Genomic DNA, 20,965 nt, shown 5'->3' on the forward strand with positions numbered 1-20,965 from the left:
CTGCGCTAAATGGAAGGAGGATGCAATTTAATGTCGGCTACTGGCGTACAACCACATATGTAAAGTTATTTTATAAATTAAATAAACATATTACATACATGACGGCCAATTCTGGGACATTTTTTGAATCACTTACAATCCCGTAATTGTCTCCATCTGTTGAAAGCCCGTCGTCTTTCACTTTCCCTTTTAGCTTTTAGTTGTTCTTCATTTAATTTTTTTCTTTTCTGTGATGGCCCTGCCCCAGTATCAGCCATAACTACAACAGATAACTTCTAAAATAAAATTAAAATGCAATTAGGCCTATATAAAGAAATCTCCTGCTACCTTTTACCTGACTGGATACAATAACACAGGCTTTTCCGGTGTTACACCGAAATCTGTGACCCATCAGATTGTGTGCTCTGTAGCGCTGTGTACTTGCCGTAAATTATTTTGTGACTTTGCGAGAAAAATCGGACCCGGGCAGAGGCATTAATAAAAACTATATAAAAATAGCGTTCTTTTCACTGTGAGTCTCGTTTGCTGTTACAGGTCATTTATGATCATCAGGTGAAAAATTACACAGTTTCAGAAACATTTAAAAGTCACATAAAGTAACTGTAAGCAGCAAAATTCATTTAATTTTCTTGTGTGTTTTCCCACCTAAGAATCTACACAGATTTGTAGATTTTGTTCGAATATTACTCTGTGAGATCTGTGCCATTTGCCATTGTGTTTTGAACAAGCTTCTTCTTCTGTTTCTTGCACTATTCCTTTACAACCATTGCTCTTCTCTGCTTGTGGTTAATGAAAGCATAGTGTCTTGTAATCTGTGGTGACGGAGTGTCCCATTATTGTTGCATGTACATCATCATTACTGACATGCATGAGCCTTATATCCTGTGTAATATTCTGAAAATTAATCAGTTTCTGTCTGATTTCCACATAAGTTTGACTGATAAACATCCTCCAACTACATCAGCCGCTACGAGTGTAACACTCATGAATCTCCAACAAAACTGTAAAGTTTCATTGTGTGCCATTTAGGCAACAGGTTTTGACAAGAGCAATGCCTGAAATAAAAAAAAATGATAGCTCTGGTTCTGCTGCATCAACCTTTTTTATTTAGGCTAAATGTTCCATTGTGAGTGCAACAATGTTACAGAATTGTAGTGCTAAATTGGTGGAGTACTCTTAAAGACATAACTCACTGGTATCACTTTTTATGTTTGCACATGCCGTCTAACAAGCATTACTGTATGTGGCAGGCCTGAAGACCATCGTTGGTGCGTTGTTCCAGTCAGTGAAGAAGCTTGCCAATGTGATGATTCTCACCGTCTTCTGCCTGAGTGTCTTCGCCCTAATAGGGTTACAACTGTTTATGGGCCATTTAAAGCACAAGTGTGTCCGGAACCTAATACATGATAATTCCACCTTGAATGGTACATCATATGGAAACTACACAAATAGCATTGACGCCCGGAATGCTTACATCGCTGATGAGAGTGAGTTTTTAACTTTTCTCTGTTTGAGTTCATGACAACTTGATTCTGCACAAAATAACTACACACAAATCATTGAAGATATGTCTAAGGATTATTGAGAAGTTATGTGTTTAGGACCACTTGTCATTATTATTTGTTTTCTTTAAATATTCACAACTTTATTAATTACACCTCTACAATTGAATGATTAAAACACAACAACACTGCAATATATTCTATCTGTGAGGCTTTTGATATTTAGTTTTTCTTGACATTGTTTCAGAAATACAATACATTAAATTATAGGCTATAGTCAATGATGCTGTTGTACAATATTGGACTGCATTATTTTGAGAGATAAAACATTCACATAACACCATAGCGTATAATGCCGCCTTCTTCAACAATCCACTAACCACATTCTCGAAAATGGCCATTGAGTTGAGTTGATACCTCTCTGACCCAGTGATCAGCAAAAACCTGACACAACAAGAGTCACAGATATATTATTTCTTGCAGCAATCTTGTATTGGATCCCTTTAGATTGTAGAGGTGTACCCATTATAAATATGATACAATTAATAAAATATATATATTTTCTTTTTTCCCATCAGATAATCATTATTACCTTCCAGGAAAAAAAGATCCATTGCTTTGTGGCAATGGCAGTGAAGCTGGGTAAGCTTGTTCTCCAACCACTAGGAGATTAGATACAACATAGAATGTATATAATCCTTGTATGACACATCTGTTTCTGCATTAACAATACCGTGCTGTGTGATTCTTTCTGAGCTTTACAGACTCTCTGTTTGTTGCAGGCGGTGTCCAGAGGGTTTTTTTTGCTTCAAAGTGGGAAAGAACCCAGACTATGGTTACACCAGTTTTGACTCATTTGGTTGGGCCTTCCTCTCTCTGTTTAGACTGATGACACAGGATTACTGGGAGAACCTTTACCAGCAGGTAGGCAGTGGAATTAGAAAGACTAGAAAACGTTTTCAGTCATATAATTACATACAGTATATAAATGCATGTTTATGTGATTTCTTTTTAAACAAGCTTAAAAAAACATCAATTACTAAAGACTTTTCACGAAATTAAAATACAGTAAAAGATAAACACAATAATACAATGATAATTCATTCAAACTTGTATAACATGTATAACCGTTCTTGAATGATAAGACTGACCAAGACTTGTCTAGTTCAAAAACTGCATTGTTTTTGTCACTGCAGTAAAATTCTTTGTCAGATCCTTTTTTATTTTCTTTTTTTTTTTACTAATTGTTTTGCAAGACCTGAGGTGATACTCTGCAAAAGTGAACACATCAATAAAGATGATCTCTCATATGCAGGCGCTCAGTTGTCAAAAGAAAAAAAAACTGCTGTGTCTGTTACAACCAATTTAAATACAACCCAATGTTTAATGATGCCCATACCGGACTATTACTCCACAAAAGTATGTATTGAGCAAGAGTAAATACTTTCATAGTGTTTAAAGATCCCTCACATCTGTAATTGAATGAGTGAGATGTGTGACGATCAGTAACTTCCATTTGTTTAATCCCCAAAATATTTTACCCTTGGTATTTTTAAAAGCTGTGTTAAATTGCTTTATAAAAACCCGTGATATCAAGGTGAAATGTTAACTTAGTCTAGATTACCCTGTATAGCTCTGTTTTGTATTGAGTTAATAGCTTCACCTTCCTTGGTCCTTACTTTGCTCAAATAAACTGCTGTGACCCTGTGAGAAGAATGGTGGCTGGTTTGGTGGCAGGTCGATGAAATGTGTGACCTCATGTGTGGTGGCAGGTGCTGTATTTGTGCGATCTGCTTTTCTAATAACATAAAAAGGCATTACTTGCTGGGTTAAGGAGGGGGTCTGTCAAAGACAATGCATTCTCACATTACAATATTGGTATTAAAAGTGTTCAAACAAACCTCTAAATGAAATGCAGGTGCATCCCAGTCAGAAGAAACAAAGATGAGTTCCATTGTGACTCAGGCACACACAACTTGAATGGCCCTAAAGGCAAATACAGTAGGTGCCCACTGAAGAGGCTTAACATTGTAATATCAGCAAGTAAAGCAAACTGTAATACTACACTGCACTGTGTGTGATTGGTTAGCATTATCTGTTTGGTAATATCTTCTCATAAGCTATTCTCTGTCAGTGTCCCTTGGTCATGTTATGGAATAGCAATAGTTGTTATTTTTTCTTTTTTATATTTTGGCCTGATGGTGTCACTACAGCAAATTTCACAGGGTATTTGAACAAATTCATTGAATTATATTCAAATTTCATAGGTTTCTTAAACGTGAATGAGCACTTTGAGATTTGTTTAAATATAAAGTGCGTTCTGGACATTATTTCTTAAAATATATAAAACAATGGAGGGACAGAGACATCTATATAAATTCTGCTGCTTGGTGAAGCCACAGCCACACCATCAAAACGATAATGATAGCTTAAAGCATATAGCACAAAGTAGAAAAGTAATGTGGATTTAAGAAATACAACATGAAAAGGTATAGGATAAAAGAACAAAATAATTAGTATATTAAGTATATTAAATAGTAGACCACTGCTTTGTTTATTTTACTTCCAGACGTTGCGGGCATCTGGAAAGCCCTACATGATTTTTTTTGTGCTGGTGATATTCCTCGGTTCCTTCTACCTGATCAACCTGATCTTGGCTGTAGTAGCTATGGCCTACGAGGAGCAGAGCCAGGCCACCATAAAGGAGGCGAAGGAGAAGGAGGAACAGTTTCAGGCCATGCTTGAGCAGCTGAGACGGCAGCAAGAGGACGCTCAGGTACAGGACATTTGAAGATCCCCATATAATTCATGTCCATTAACATCAATTTGGGATGCATCTTGTTTTTAGTAGTAGAAATTAGATTGTTTTTACGAGAAAGAGCACGGTGGTAAAGGTTGTTTCCTAGCAAAATGTATCAACACTGGTATCGTGGTTATGAGTCTTCCATGATGTTTACATGGAACAAACAGCAAACCAGTTATACAGTAGGCTACATGTATACATGATGAATAGGATTTTGCCAATGGTGAAGGAAGTATTCAAATTCACTATAATAGTGTGTCTCCAAATGTTGTCTTCCACCACAGTACATGGTTATGAATCTGCATCCTGTGAATGATCCCCTACAGACGTACAGGGACAGACATTTTGATGCTTTCTTCCAAATAATATGCTGTACCCACCCATTGTGTTTTTGTATGTCCATACATGTTCTATTTGTTCCTGAATTCAGGAAGAAATATCTATCTGCAGATAGCAGTAAAACACCTTGCTGACAACGTTGTCAGCAAAAAGTAAACAATATAAGACTCACAAATGTTTATTTCACCTGTTTACCCACATTGTTGTTACTTTCCTCTTCTAGGCAGCAGCCACTGCAGCTGCTGCAGAGGGTGGGGAGGCCAGCGATAAAGCCGTTGGCCCAGAGAGCTCCTCTGACAATTCCAAGCTCAGCTCCAAAAGTGCTAAAGAGAGACGCAACAGGCGAAGAAAAATGAAGGAGGAGGGCAAAGGGGGTGATGGGAAGGTTCCTAAATCCGAGTCACAGGACAGTATGAAGAAAGCTCGCTTCCGCTTCTCTGTGGATGCAAACCAGCTCAACTATGACATGAAAAGCTCATCCGCACATCAGGTTCAGTATGATCTGTCAGTATGATTTGTCAATGAAATATGATATTTTGCTATACCTATGCTCCCTTCTCAACTCTAAAGCAACTTTTGTGCAGTTCTTTTTACATTAGTTTTGAATCAGTCCAAAACAATACAGTTTCAATAATTGTTAGACAATTCAATTTAATAATCTCTTTTTCAGTTTACAGTCCCACCAAATTACAGTGTTATTACAATATTTAATGTCAAAAACTTTACTGTAGCAGTGCTTGAAATTCATGCATTCTCCAGCGGCCACAGTAGCCTATATTAAAAAACATTAAAAAATAAAATAAGATTTTATCAGGAGCGATCAAAACTCCAGTCTGATAAGTGTTCTCTTAATTGAATGGCAGATATGTGTAACTTTTGTCATGAAGAAGATTCGCTGGCTTATGTTGTGACAGGCAGGAGAGGAGAAGCAAATGGATTGATAATGTGATTACCAAGATTACATTACAGCAGCTGATAGTTGTGAGCAGTTCCAATTTCACACCAATTGTTGGATTTTAGAATATTCAGTAGGCTATGTGTTATTCAACATAAATATTTGCTGGCTTTCCACATTTTGTGATTACTTTCATGTCATGTCATTCATGTCAATTCAGCCCAATGCAACTTTGACTTTGACACTTTTTTACTTTCGTCATCATCGGTATCGTCATTGTCATCATCATCCTTTTCTTCTTCGTCTTTGTCTTCATCAACTTCTTATATTCTTGTTATTGTCAGTGATCATCAAGATAATATTTTATTTTACAAATTTCCTCCTTACAATGTCTATCATTATTATGAACATCAGCATCACCATCATCATCAGCATCATCAGCATCATCATCATGATCATCTTTATCTTTTTCTTCTTCATCATGATCATCATCCTTACCATCATAATCATCACTAACATGTATTTTTAATTTAGCAGTTTCCTTCCAGTCCTCACCAACATCATTATGACCATCATCCTTATCATCACCATCAGGCAATTTTTTTCTTCATCCCACCACGCAGAAATCAGTTTTCCTCTTTACGATCAGCATATATCATGTATCCACTGAAGAATATCTTTCTCCCCTAGTCTTTTCTGAGTTTTCGTGGGCCCCTGTTCTCATCCAGACGGAACAGCAGGACCAGCCTTTTCAGTTTCCGAGGCCAAGCGCAGGACGTGGGCTCAGAAAATGAGTTTGCCGATGATGAGAACAGCATTTTTGAGGACAACATGAGTCGGAGGGGCTCTTTGTTTCTTCCCCGGAGTTGTGATCGACGCAGCAGCAGTATGAGCCAGTGCAGCTTCTTGTCGCATCGACTAATTCCACCCAGTAGGATCAAGCACAGCTCCGTAGACTGCAATGGGGTTGTGTCTCTGGTGGGTGGGAATTCACTCCCATCGTCACCTGTGGGGCTTCTTCTGCCTAAAGTGACGATAGATATAGCCTCCATCGGAGACAATGTAAGAAAGGGTTGTCTAGCCCAGACAGCCCTATTTCATTTGCCTGTAACCTATTAGTCCATACTGTAGCTCTAGCTATTTCGGTTTTCATTTTTTTCATTGTTCTTCTTTCATCTGACTCACGCTGTGTTGTACTGTGTAATTTCATGTGAAGGATGTTGTTACTGTAGCACAAAGTTCCAAAGTACCAAAGTTCATGACCATCCATGCAATATGTTTTCGAGATATTTCACTAAAAGCCAAAAATGTCATTGTGCCGCTAGCATGGCTTAAATCATAAGCAAAAAGCAATTCAAAAACCTTTTACAAACTTTAAAGATAAAGCGGCCGGTATTTTACAACTTATACAACTTAAAAGTTATTTTTACAACTTATACATTTTAGAAATTCCAATCTGTGATACGGTGATTCGAAATTTCAGTGACCCACTGGGTTTTTAACTGGTAACGCTGTTTTTATTAGTCAGGAATGACAAAAAAAAGGTTCACTTTTGTTACTTGATCCACTATGATTAGCAACCATTACTGCGGCTTCTGACAATCTGACTAATGGGTCTAAAAGTTATTATCACATAGAGCTTAAGATTTCCCTATTGGAGTCAACCTGGTATAGAAATTTATAACAAATTTCTTATGCACAATTGCCTTTGCTTGTTACTTCCCTTATTTTTGCAGTGTTGCACCATGATGCAAAATACTGACAATTTTATTCACATTTGCTATGTATCCACAGTAACATGTAGCCTAATTATCGTCTGTAGCACAGTTGCATCTGTAACAATTGTTTCTATCTCCAGGCTGACACCACTGACACAGAATACAGACAGGCCGGCGGAGGAACACACCAGGAGTTTATGGACTACCTTGAGGGCCCAGAGGCTAGACAGAGAGCTCATAGTATAGCAAGTGTCATAACCAGCACAATGGAGGGTAGGTATTGTACACCGTTGCATGAGTATCCTATTTTGGTTATATATTGGATATTTAAAAGATAAATAGTATGTTTAGATAAAAATATTGCTTCTGTTTTTCCATCACTTGTGTGCATCAGAGCTTGAAGAGTCGAGGCAGAAGTGTCCTCCTTTCTGGTACGATTTTGCCCACACCTTCCTCATCTGGGAATGTTGTCCAGCATGGCTGAAGATCAAGAGGCTGGTTAAATTAATTGTGATGGATCCATTTGGGGACCTTACCATCACCATCTGCATTGTACTCAACACATTGTTTATGGCCATGGAGCATTATCCAATGAGCAAAGGTTTCACCTATATGCTGTATGTGGGCAATGTGGTGAGTGAACTGTAAGTGTAGAGTACAGAATTTCTTTTTTTTGCAAAACAGCTTTATTAATGGTCAGTATTCCTGTTGCTGTTTTTATAAAGGTATTTACTGCAATCTTCACGGCTGAAATGGTTCTCAAGATCATTGCTTTGGACCCATACTATTACTTCCAGGAGAGATGGAATATTTTTGATGCAATCATTGTCAGTTTAAGCTTGATGGAGCTGTGTTTGGAAAAAGTGGGTGGCATGGCTGTTCTGAGATCATTCAGATTGGTAAGTATGTGTCATAGCCAATATGTTAAAATGCATTTTGTGCGCTGAAAGATGTGAAATGACTTTTTTTTTCTTTTGTTTTTACAGCTGAGAGTATTCAAGTTGGCTAAATCGTGGCCCACTCTTAACACACTGATCAAAATAATTGGTAATTCAGTGGGGGCTTTGGGCAACCTGACGCTGGTGCTGGCCATTATCGTCTTCATCTTTGCTGTAGTGGGCATGCAGCTATTTGGAAAATACTACAAGGAAAATGTGTGTAGAATCTGCAAACATTGCACTCCGAAACGTCTGCCCCGTTGGCACATGAATGACTTCTTCCATTCATTCCTCATTGTGTTCCGAGTGCTTTGTGGAGAGTGGATAGAGACCATGTGGGACTGTATGGAGGTGGCTGGGATGCCCATGTGCATCATTGTCTACATGATGGTCATGGTTATTGGAAACCTTGTGGTACATTATCATCTCTTATTGTCAATTCATGAGTCCAGCTTGTCCAACTCTTGTAGATTTAGCTGATGGATGTAAAGAATAACCACAAATGATGCAGTTTTATAGCTACACGTTTTGTTGTTTTCATTACATACAATAGCTAAGGTAACGCAATCTTACATGAAGTCATGTCATTATCTGATAGGTGCTGAACCTGTTCCTGGCCCTGCTGCTCAGTTCATTTAGTGCTGACAACCTGGCAGCGACAGAAGATGACAGCGACATGAACAATTTGCAGGTTGCCATTGGACGGATTCACAAAGGCATTGCCTTTGTCAAGTCTCTGCTTCGAAACAGCTGTAACAGTGTCTGTCTCAGGACAAAGAAGAAAGGGAAAGGTGAGGACAAATCCCTGGATGAGCTACACAAACCTTTCGGGCCGAATGGTGTCCCCAACCACATCATCAAAGATTTTCCTAAGAATGGAAATGGGGATGTGACCGGAGTGGACAAAACTGGAGACAAGTACATAGTCAGCAGCAAGAGTGATGATTCTATAATGTCTTTCATCAACAATCCTAGTCTGACTCTCACTGTTCCTATTGCTGTGGGAGAGTCTGACTTTGAAAACCTCAACACGGACGACTTCAGCAGTGCCTCGTCTGATGCAGGAGGATGCCATGTGGTAAGTCTGCCAAGGGGCCTTTACTTTAACTTCATTAGAAATGAGTTTCTCCTTAAACACCAAGTCTTATCAGCTATATTCATATTGTTTATGATGTGTGATGAATGACAAAGGATTTCAATGTTGGTTGTGGTTCTTGGCAAACATATCTGTTGTTAGCTGTAGCTAAGTGGAATGATCAATCGCAGTAGTCACGTTCAAGCACTTTGCCCACAGTCCATGGCGATGAGGTATGAGCATGTGACGTAACGTTTTCCCTGAAGATTCTATATACCATGACCCTTTAACAGAGAAAGGCCATATAGACAGGAAAATACCAGTGTGTAGATTACATTATGTGCAATTTAAGCCTGAGTGCTTGAGAGCTGAATCCTACTCTTAAGGGGGCTGTTTGTGCTTTGTGTTGGAGGAAAGTTCACAGTGCGAATTTCAGTATATATTCAGTCTATATTATTTGAGTGTTGCTACTTCTTTATGTAGCCTACTTTGTGAATTAATTTTTATTTTTTATTTTGTCTTTGCGTTCAATAATTTTGCCTACAGGCATATTTGTATGTGAAGATTTGTTGCTGCTGCTTTACAGATGCTCTCAAAGTTTTAGAAGACGCGTAAGAACACTATACTATACATTCATCATGGAGATTGCCTGCGTCATTTACTATAACCATTCAGTAACCTTTTTAACAGATCACTTTTTTTTTCTTTACTTCATTCACTCTTCAGTACTGAATTTGTATTTTAGTTGATGCTGAAATATTTTTTATTTATTCAAACATCAAAGTTAAAGTAAATTTAATTCAACTGTAATGTATTTTTGTTTTGTTGTATTTTTGTCAAAATAGTAAATGAATTTTGCATCGTTACATCAAATTCATTGAACTGCAATGTTGCATTGCCAAACCAGGATATGTGTCATTTTGAAATAACATGGTGTTTTTCTGATTTCAGCACATACATACGAAGGGTTTCTGCAAACCATGCTTTAGATAATTCAAAATGACACTTATATTTAAAAAAAACCTAAATTAAATTTGTTTTATGTTCCACAGTTTACTCATGATTTTTGCTAAAGCACTTCTGACAGAATCAGAATGGATGGATTAAAGCACAAACCATCATCACATTGATATTAGTGCTCATATATCGCAGTAACATGCTTACATCATTCCCTGCACGGCATTAGCTGGTCCCAGGACAGCCAAGTGCTCCAGCATTCTCAAGGAAGGAAGGCATTCAAGCTTCATAGCTCTACCAGCTATTAGGAGACACACCCTATAGAAAGCCATACAACAGCAGGCAGAGACCATGTGGCTACTGTACAACACTGCCAGGCTGCAAATCTCCAATAATTCTTAGATATTTCTGCCATATTAAATTTACTTTGTTTTTATACTTCACAGGACTGGCTGTATAGAACAAGTAGCCTACTCTGCATTTTTTGACTTTCTCTATTTGGCTAAGCAAACATTTCACAGGTAAAACAAGTCATGCTGGGCAGTTGTAGAATTCTCATATAGTTTCACTCTTGTTTAGCTAAATAAATAACAACAACTATATAATTAAAAAAAAAAGTAAAATGATAGTGACTAATTAGTGTCACAATCACATTTGCCTTAAAGTCATATCTTTGAGAGTCTGGTATACTCTCCTACATTGTTTGGAGTTATGAGGAGGCTAGACATCCATAGCAACTACAATGTGGAGTCCTTATTGCCTTCTCTGTTGACGAGCACACAACTGTTCTTCTGCTCTCAATCTAATGAGGGTGCCCTCATGGTTTTTTTTATTACATTTTTGCTATTTATTTAGACTGCAGAAAGAGGACATGCAGATGTATTTTCATGTCGACATTTAAACATAAGATTTGATTAGTCTTGTTACAGCAAATACTGATTCATGCATGCTCTTTATTTTAGCCATAACACATTTGATTCAAACTTGAACTAAATTTGTCAGTGATTCTTGTGAAGTCCTTATTACCAACAGCCCTAAACAAGGTACACAGCACATCAACATAACAATTACACAAGTCTTGTGCAAGTCTCTTGGTATATCAGACTATTTTTGTATGAAAATAACATTTTGAAGAAGTGCATGAAGTGTGTGGACAGACAGGTGCTCAGCATGTCAGCTCCTTACATTTGCCATGGCTCTGTTATGTTTGCTCATCCAACACTCATTTTACTCGGATTCATCCGCAGATTGTAGATGATGATGACCAGTCCAGCTCCTCTGAGGGCAGCACAATAGACGGTGTGCCAGGCGGGGAGGGAAGAGACTCTGTAGACTTTGAATTGGAAGAATCTATGGAACCGGACGCATGCTTTCCTGATGGTAAATACTACTACAACCACCACTACTACAGCCTTGTTGTTTATCTAATAATCCATAATGCACTGGTAAATCACTATCCCCCTTTGTCTCTGCTCAGGCTGTGTGCAAAAGTTCCCATGTTGTCAGGTAAACGTCAAAGTGGGCTGGTGGAAGGTGTGGTGGACGCTTAGAAAGACCTGTTACCACATCGTGGAGCACAACTGGTTTGAGAGCTTTATCATCTTCATGATCCTGCTTAGCAGTGGAGCACTGGTAAGAGCAGGAAGTAAAACGTTTTTTTTGAACACCTGATTGGGCTGCTCTCATGTATTTACATATTACATACATATCTGGCATCTCTCTGCAGGCATTAGATTCTCAAACTGCTGTGTTTAAAGCGCATTTCCTTTCATTGTATTGAGTTAGTGCAGTCTTAGGTACCTTACCTTACAAAAATAGAACATTTGTAATTCACTGCAAAGTAAGGTCAAGGTTTTGAATAAGATGTATTTATTTAATTTGTATTCCTATTTACAATGAATTACTCATACTATTGTCTTCACATCCAGGCATTTGAGGATGTCTATATTGAGAAGAGGAAGACCATTAAAACGATGTTGGAGTTTGCAGATAAAATCTTCACCTACATCTTCATTCTGGAGATGTTACTGAAGTGGGTGGCGTATGGATATGCCAAGTATTTTACAAATGCCTGGTGCTGGCTGGACTTCCTCATTGTTGATGTAGGTTAAAACACCTGAAAGACACATACACTTTCTTGTTCAAACAATTCTTAGCTTGCTTTTTATAAATGACGTGTGTGTGCATGTGTTCTAGGTCTCACTGGTCACGATGGTAGCCAACGCCATGGGATGTTCTGACCTCGGTCCCATCAAGTCTCTGAGAACCCTGCGAGCTCTGAGGCCACTGAGGGCCCTGTCTCGGTTCGAAGGCATGAGGGTAAGAGTCACTGGATTTCCCTACCTACTCTGAGTCACAGTGCACTGTCTGTCACCAGCTCACTGCACTGGTACAGAGTACAGGCACTGTGCAGTCTGGTGAAGCATTCCCATCTTTTCCTAACCCTCTTTCTCCAGCTGTTATTTGTCCTCAGTGTGATTTAAATATTTTAATGACAAAGTTGATTACGTCACTTTTTTTGTAAAATTATCATCTAATTATACACCAGTGATGTGGGATATTGTTGACAGATAACACAAATCTGCCTACCAGCGTGTCTAAAACTCACTAATTAACACATTATGTCTCAGTTGTTTAATCCGTAAACTTGGGAAGTTGCAGGGAGCAGTGACTTCTTGTAGTCTAGGTTGCCTGGAAACCTCATGTGAACGAAGACTCCGGGAAGTTACTGCTCCGGCACATAACTCCCTATAAACACTTTACACTTCGTTTTTTGTATAAATTAAACAAACGAGATACCACATGTTAATTAGTGACCTTTCAACGTGCTGGTAACTGGATTTTTTTTTACCTTTGGATACAGCCAGGCAAGCTGTATTGCCTTGTTTCCTGGCTTTATTCTAAGATAAGCTAACCATCTCCTAGCTCCAGCTATTTAACAGATATAATCTGTTAAATTTCAAACTTGTCCTTTAAGTGGTGCCATGTCCGTTGTAACATCTCATACCATTACAGTATTTTGCTGTGAAATGCAAGCCTGGTCTAAACAGGATTGGACAACTTATGCAACTAAAGGGGGAGGGTTGTTGGCTGCTAAAATCAATGGAGCATGTATTGATTAGTTGCTTTCATGTACTAGCTATTTATAGCACTGTTAAGATGTTGGTCTTTCCTAACGTGTTAGGTAGTGCATTCCCTCATTTGCATGTTGCAACAGTTTTTTATGTGCATCAGTAGTAGTTACATTGGTTTCTGTTATAATTTCATTGTTTTGGATATTGTTTGCTGGGTTCTTTAACATGATTTCTTCACATGTTGTTTCTGTTTACAGTAAGCACATTTTGTGGCGTCGTCATGCCTCTACAAGGTGTTCTGTTTTAATGTTTCTTTAAAATTTAGTTTTTACCAACAAAGACAACTTTTAGATACAGCACACAGCGTCGTTCTCCTGCCTCTTCTCCTAAATATTTTCCTACCTTTTACCATACAGTTATTGTATTTGAGCTTTTGGTGTTAGTCATAGCTATGATGAGCTCATGCTGATGTGTATGTTGGCACTGAAACATTCACTCTTGTGTTTTCCTATTCTTACCATTACCAGAGTGTTATTATACAGTGTTGTGCATTGATTCTACATGCTGTGATCTCTGCTGTATACATTTGGGTTAAGTTTATGTGTTGGTGTGCAGGTGGTTGTGAATGCCCTGCTTGGAGCCATTCCTTCCATCTTCAATGTGCTGCTGGTATGCCTCATCTTCTGGCTCATCTTCAGCATCATGGGAGTCAACTTACTTGCGGGGAAGTACGGCCATTGTGTCAACAGAACCTCGGATGAAGATTTCCTTCCATCAGAAGTGAATAACAAGACAGAATGTGAGAACTTTGACAAAGAGTTTGCTCGCTGGAAATACCACAAAATCAACTTTGACAATGTTGGCTTGGGTTACCTTGCACTGCTGCAAGTGGTAAGTAACTGAACATTAGACAACTGCTGATTTAAGCTTATAAATATGTTATTTGCTGTATTGGTGGAAAACTGACAGTGATGGAAGATCAAAGGCCTACTATAATATTATTTTGTGAATATTGTTCATTTCAATAAAGGCTACATTCAAGGGCTGGATGCCCATCATGTATGCTGCTGTGGACGCTCAAAGCAAGGTAATCAAATTACAATGTTTAGCTCATCTTACATTTTGTAATCTCTCTTATACATTGTGCCTCCCAATATCACAATACTTTAAGTTATAATCTTTAAGATGTTTATGAAATCAAACCACAAAATTAACTCTCTATGTATGGAAGATTTAAAATGGCTAAATAAAAACAAAGATTTAAAAAGAAAAGCAATTCAATAATAAATAAATGAAATTAATGAAATGAAATGTTGCTATATGACAAAATATATTTAGCTTCTTGTCTTTTGTAAGTAAAGGAATTGTTTTTCATTGTGACAATAATTTCCCATGCCACATTAAAATCAAACCACAACACAGAAAAACAAAGATGTGTATTGCATTTCAGTCTTGTCCAGTAGAGGGTAACTTCAACCTGCCGATACTAAATGCAAAAGGCTGTCATTAGTTTTCATGAGGCAGTAGCAATGGAGCTTTTTCTTTTTTGAGATGAAGACTCATTGTCCATGCCAAATTGAAAAACAATCAATATATTACAATTTGTACTGGATTTTGTTTTATTTATTCTATTTAGTTTTATTTGTTTTTAACGTCAAAGCTGTATTAACTCATTTTACTATGCCCAGCTGTTGTGTGGAAAACTACTTGCGCTGTGTGAAGCACAAAATCACATCACAGTTGCAATTATCATTGACTAACTTATTTATTACAACAATTAGTTTGTTTGGCTTCACCGTAAACAAAAAGGCCTAAGTGAGTGTTTGCAGTAGTATGAAGGTACATTTAGTGCTGTTAGCGCCAGTTACCAATCAACCAGGACCTAAATCTTAAGGATTTTAACTTTAACGTACTAATGTCTCACTTTTTTGTCTCTTTTACAGCAAGAACATCAACCAGAATATGAGAACAACATGTTCATGTACATATATTTTGTTGTTTTCATCATATTTGGAGCCTTCTTTACACTCAATCTCTTCATTGGTGTCATCATAGACAATTTCAATCAGCAAAAGAAAAAGATGAGTATCAAATCTGCTTTCTAAACAAATGCCATTTTATATTTGGAATTGAAATTTCAATGGAAATGCAATATTTAAAAGCATTGCTTTTAGTTTGTCTTATCTCAGTATCTCCTCATCCCCTTTGCTGTGATTTAACATGCCTCACATCCCCTCTTTACTTTGGAGGTCAAGACATCTTCATGACTGAAGAACAGAAGAAATACTACAATGCCATGAAAAAGCTGGGGTCAAAGAAACCTCAAAAACCTATTCCTAGGCCATCAGTATGTAACTTTAATCATGACTGCATCTCACCTGAATGATGATCTTATCCTTGTTTCATAGAACCTAAAATGTATTTGTGTTTCTGTGCCTTGTGTCTATTTCAGAACAAAATTCAAGGATACATCTTTGACTTCACCACAAAACAGGCATTCGATATTGTAATAATGGTTCTAATATGGCTTAATATGGTAGCCATGATGGTGGAAACTGAAGACCAGTCCAAACAAAAGGACAATATTCTCTACTGGATTAATGTAGTATTCATTATCATCTTCACTGGAGAGTGTTTGTTGAAGATGATCGCGCTTCGCCATTACTTTTTCACAAATGGTTGGAATGTGTTTGACTTCATCGTTGTCATCCTGTCAATCATTGGTATGACTCGCCTCTGTTCTCATCTCTGTTTGCAATGCTCAAATAAATTAAAATCATTCATTTCGTCAATATATGTGTGCATTGTTTACAGTTTATTTAATATGTTTTGCTTTCTTTCCTTAGGTGTGTTTCTCTCAAAACTGATAGAGGAGTATTTTGTTTCGCCAACCTTGTTCAGAGTCATCCGATTGGCTCGGATTGGTCGCGTCCTCCGCCTTATTAAAAGCGCCAAAGGAATCCGCACACTCCTGTTTGCCTTGATGATGTCACTTCCTGCCTTGTTCAACATTGGTCTTTTGCTCTTCCTGGTGATGTTTATCTATGCCATCTTTGGTATGGCAAACTTTGCTTACGTCAAGAGGGAAGAAGGCATTGATGATCTTTTCAATTTTGAGACATTTGGCAACAGCATGATCTGTTTGTTCCAGATCACCACCTCAGCAGGGTGGGATGGCCTACTTGCTCCCATTCTCAACAAACATGAAGATGATTGTAACAATTCCACGGAGCATCCTGGCAGTCCTGGTCAGGGAGACTGTGGATCTCCCGCTGTGGGGATTGCCTTCTTTGTGAGCTACATCATCATCTGTTTCCTGATTGTGGTGAATATGTACATTGCAGTTATCCTAGAAAACTTTGGTGTGGCCACTGAGGAGAGCACAGACCCACTAAGTGAGGATGATTTTGAAACATTTTATGAGGTCTGGGAAAGGTTTGATCCTCATGCAACACAGTTCATGGAGTACAATAAGCTGTCAGAATTCGCAGATGCTCTGGACCCACCATTACGCATAGCCATGCCTAACAAGCTGGAACTGATCTCTATGGATTTACCCATGGTGAACGGAGAGCGGATTCACTGCCTGGACATCTTGTTTGCATTCACAAAACGTGTTCTGGGCGAGGGTGGGGAGATGGACATCCTAAGGGGGCAGATGGAGGAGCGCTTCATGGCCTCCAATCCTTCCAAAGTGTCCCATGAACCCATCACTACCACCCTCCGCCGCAAACAGGAGGACACATCAGCCATTGTCATCCAGAGAGCATTCAAAAAGTATGTAAGAAAGCATGCTGCTGTAAAGGCCTTATACTCATCCAGTAACAATATTCAAAAAGATGAAACACACATTGACAAAGAGGATCTTGTCACAGACAAACTCCAAGACATTTCTAGTGCCGATAAAAGTGAACTGACTCCTTCAACGGCCCCTCAACCTTCATGTAACAGTGTGACAACAAATGGAAAAAACAAATACGAAAAAGACAAAAGTGAAAAGGAGGTTGAGGGCAAAGATGTCAAAGAGTAATAAAAGAATGCTGGAGATGCAACAAAGACATTGTAATTAATGACAAAATGTTTACAACCTTAGAAAGTGACTAAGATATCCATTGGACTCCATTCCTTAGTATGGATATCTATGCCACACTGACCATGCTTACTTGAGTCTAAAGGTTAGTGTAAAGTATGGAGCTAAATCAGGGCTAAATGTTTTGTTAATTTGAAAAAAATATATATAGTTGAAAAACTAAAGCTTGAAATTGAAAATGTAAGGTTTGGTCTAAAACTTGAAAAATAAAAACAAGTTTTCAAACTAAAAATAAGCGTACCAATTTTTCTTTCAGTTTGAATAAAATTTAGATTAAATTTTGGAATTATTTTGAATAAATTATTAATTTTCATTTTTCACTTTTGTATTTGTTTTCAGTTCCACATTTCATGTTTTCAGATTCAAAAGTTATTTTTTTTATGGCTTCAAATCTTTTTTTTACAGTTTCAGATATGTTTAGAGTTTCAGATCAGTTTTTTTCAGTTTCAGACTTTTGGCCCCGATTTTGCGTAGGGGGCATGGCTTCAACTCAGAGGGGCGTGGAATTATGAGTGACAGCCTAACAAAGAAGGCAGAAGACTCTCCACAGTCATGTTGACTTTAGGAAATTGTGTTACTGCGAGAACTATGACTGAACGCTTTCTATCCACCATATACATGTGATTTTTACTAAACAAACTGATGCCAGTGACAAAGTTCCATTTAAAAAACTGTTTTGGACAACACGTGGTACCAATTACACTATAAGAGCAATAAACTGTGCCAGATTGTGCAGTTCAGCATCAACAGTATAATATAATTCCACGCCCCTCTGAGTTGAAGCCACGCCCCCTACGCAAAATCGGGCCAAAAGTCTGAAACTGAAAAAACTGATCTGAAACTGAAAAACAGATCTGAAACTGTAAAAAAAGATTTGAAGCCATAAAAAAATAAGTTTTGAATCTGAAAACATGAAATGTGGAACTGAAAACAAATATAAAAGTGAAAAATGAAAATTAATAATTTATTCAAAATAATTCCAGAATTTAATCTAAATTTTATTCAAACTGAAAGAAAAAATGGTACACTTATTTTTAGTTTGAATACATGGTTTTATTTTTCAAGTTTTAGACCAAAACTTAAATTTCAAGCTTTAGTTTTTCAACTATATATATTTTTTTCAAATTAACAAAACATTTGGCCCTGATTTAGCTCCATAGTAAAGCGGCTCATTCAGGCTGTAGTGGGGCAATGTTGGCTGTGTTCAGGAGCAAGCATGTTTGTGGGGAATGAAAGTGTTCTGAAAGACACAGTAGTTAATGCTTTAAATTCTATTGCAGCTAGTTCTGCTATCCAGTGTCTTGAATTGTTGTTATATCACTGAGTGTTGTATTAATTTACCTAATAGAAAAAAACAAAACATTTTTTACGTTATTACTTCATTCACAGTTTGGTTAATTTAGTTTTTATACACTTTTTTTAACTTTTCAAAAGGGGTGGTCCTTCAGGGGTAGACTTTACAACGAGAAGCATTGCTTTCAGACTAGTCTTGCTTGCTCATAGCGCTTAAAATACTTGACAGATCCAAGACACCACGTTGGAGTTGCTGCAGTTAACTAGAACTGTAGACCTGCATGAATCTTACTCCATGATTATGCATGCTAGAGTGTACTATTTTCATCATGCTTTCTCCCTGACCATCATGCTTCTTGCTTCAAGTATACTGTACAGTCACAACATGGCTGTTTCTTAATCTGGGATGAGTTTAGCCTACAGTCCAAACAAATTCAGCCGAGTGTGTTGATTATGTTTGATTATCAATGTCAGAGCAGTAACACTTGACAGAAATACTTTGCACATTCAGATTTTTTTTGTTTTTGTTTTTTTAACCTTTATTTATTCAGGGAAGGTTCACTGAGAGGCAACCTCTCTTTTGCAGATCACATTTACACAGTTACACATTCAGTACAGTACAACCACAGTCTGATCTGCTCACTGGAGCGGTTGGCGTTAAGGGCCTTGCTCAAGGGCACCTCAGTGGTGGTAATGAGGGAGGGCAGGTGCTGCTCTTTCACTTTCCCCACCCAGATTTTATCCTGTCAGTCTGGGGATTCAACCGACGACCTCCCGGTCACAAGCTCGCTTCTCTAACCCTTTAGGCCACCACTGCCTAGTTTTGTTGAATCATCAAATTAATTCACATACTTCATCTCAGCCTGATGTGTGCTACCTATGTACCATTTACAATATTGCTAATGTTGTACAGATTTCATCATGAAACTGAACTAAAAGCAGTCTTCAACTGAAGATTTGCTTTTCAAAGTTGGGAATTTAGGAAAAAGCCTACTATATCTTGTTTGTGTCTGTTTTCTTTCCTAGTTGTTTTTGATGATGGACGTCAATGTAATGATTATGGAACTATGGAATTTATGGAACAATTACTATTTATTACCTGTGATATGAAACCAAATATAGTCTCCATTTTCTGCTGTATTCAGGCAGACAGGGATACTAAACATCCACCAGGAGCTGTGAGGTAAAAAATTTAAATGTCTATGAAAACTGCTATATGGACGGTAATTTTACTTCATAAGACAAAGCGTTTGATTACTGGTGATGTTATATGACTGTGCTGTTCAAGCTTTACTTTTCAACCTTTAACTGCATTTTTTTTATTTTGAAATGATGTCAAGAACAAAATGGTAGATGATTTTTTATGTGTTTACTGTTTTTTCACAGTTTTTCCTCTCAGTCTTTATCATGTAAAATATCTAAGTTGGATGAAAGACAGCTCAGAATATTCTGAATGATTGTCTCAAGGACATGGCATCACACATCTCATGTTTCCATCTTCTGTTTACATTTTATAGCTGCCGGTGTGTTACTTTCGTCATTTCTTCCCATAGCTATGACAACCACCCTAAAATGTCACAACTACATCTGTTGTTCCATATTATAAAAGTAAAATTCCATTCATGTAAGTATATGTTGCATGTAAATAAAACATTAATTACTTACAATATTCTAAATGCATAATGAAAGAATGTTTTGATTAAATAGAATGTAACTTTCCCCGTCATTCATATGCATAATGCTTGTAGTGTATAAATTAACTGCATGCAAGACACTGCTATAACCCATTTCACTGAAACGCCAACAGAATAAAGATTACATGTACCTCAACTATGCTTAAAACATTCATTACATTTCTTTATATAAAAGACATTTGTATATTGTTTTATGTATATAAGGTCCCTTCTTTAATTACTTTTTCTTTCTTTTTGAGCTGACTGTGAGAGGTGTTCTCCCAGAGTGAGACTAACTGCCCAAAAGTTGGGCTTTGCTTGCCTTTTTGTCTTTTCTCCAGGAACCCTGTTATTATCTATGTTCTGGTGAAACTGTGTACTACTTTATGCATGTCCCTCTGTCTTCAAAATCTCTGTTACAGAAATAACTGTTCAGTTGTATCATGCGACATTCAGCAAAAAATTTATATACATGTATATCTTATGCTTTAAATTGTTGTAGATATGTGATTGGAGTATGCATATACTGCATGACTGGTGACACTATTCCCTTATTAATTCATGTTTCTCCAACTAAGAGTTTTTTTGTTTTTTGAAGACTACATTTT

General features: G+C 37.5%; 1 protein-coding gene across 1 annotated transcript; it reads left to right on the plus strand.

The window, feature by feature from the left end:
• The first annotated feature begins 4,120 nt into the window (after nt 1–4,120).
• On the plus strand, nt 4,121–17,503 carry scn1laa (sodium channel, voltage-gated, type I-like, alpha). Its single transcript, XM_078261819.1, has 17 exons — nt 4,121–4,278; nt 4,868–5,134; nt 7,398–7,530; nt 7,652–7,890; nt 7,983–8,156; nt 8,244–8,609; nt 8,794–9,273; nt 11,475–11,607; nt 11,705–11,859; nt 12,156–12,329; nt 12,424–12,546; nt 13,917–14,192; nt 14,332–14,388; nt 15,245–15,382; nt 15,544–15,648; nt 15,754–16,024; nt 16,148–17,503. The coding sequence occupies exons 1-17, from the start codon at nt 4,171–4,173 to the stop codon at nt 17,329–17,331; spliced, it is 4,383 nt and encodes a 1,460-aa protein (XP_078117945.1). The 5' UTR covers nt 4,121–4,170; the 3' UTR covers nt 17,332–17,503.
• Nucleotides 17,504–20,965: the final 3,462 nt, after the last annotated feature.

Source organism: Sander vitreus, chromosome 11, assembly GCF_031162955.1.
Source record: "Sander vitreus isolate 19-12246 chromosome 11, sanVit1, whole genome shotgun sequence".
NCBI classification, from domain to species: Eukaryota; Metazoa; Chordata; class Actinopteri; order Perciformes; family Percidae; genus Sander; species Sander vitreus.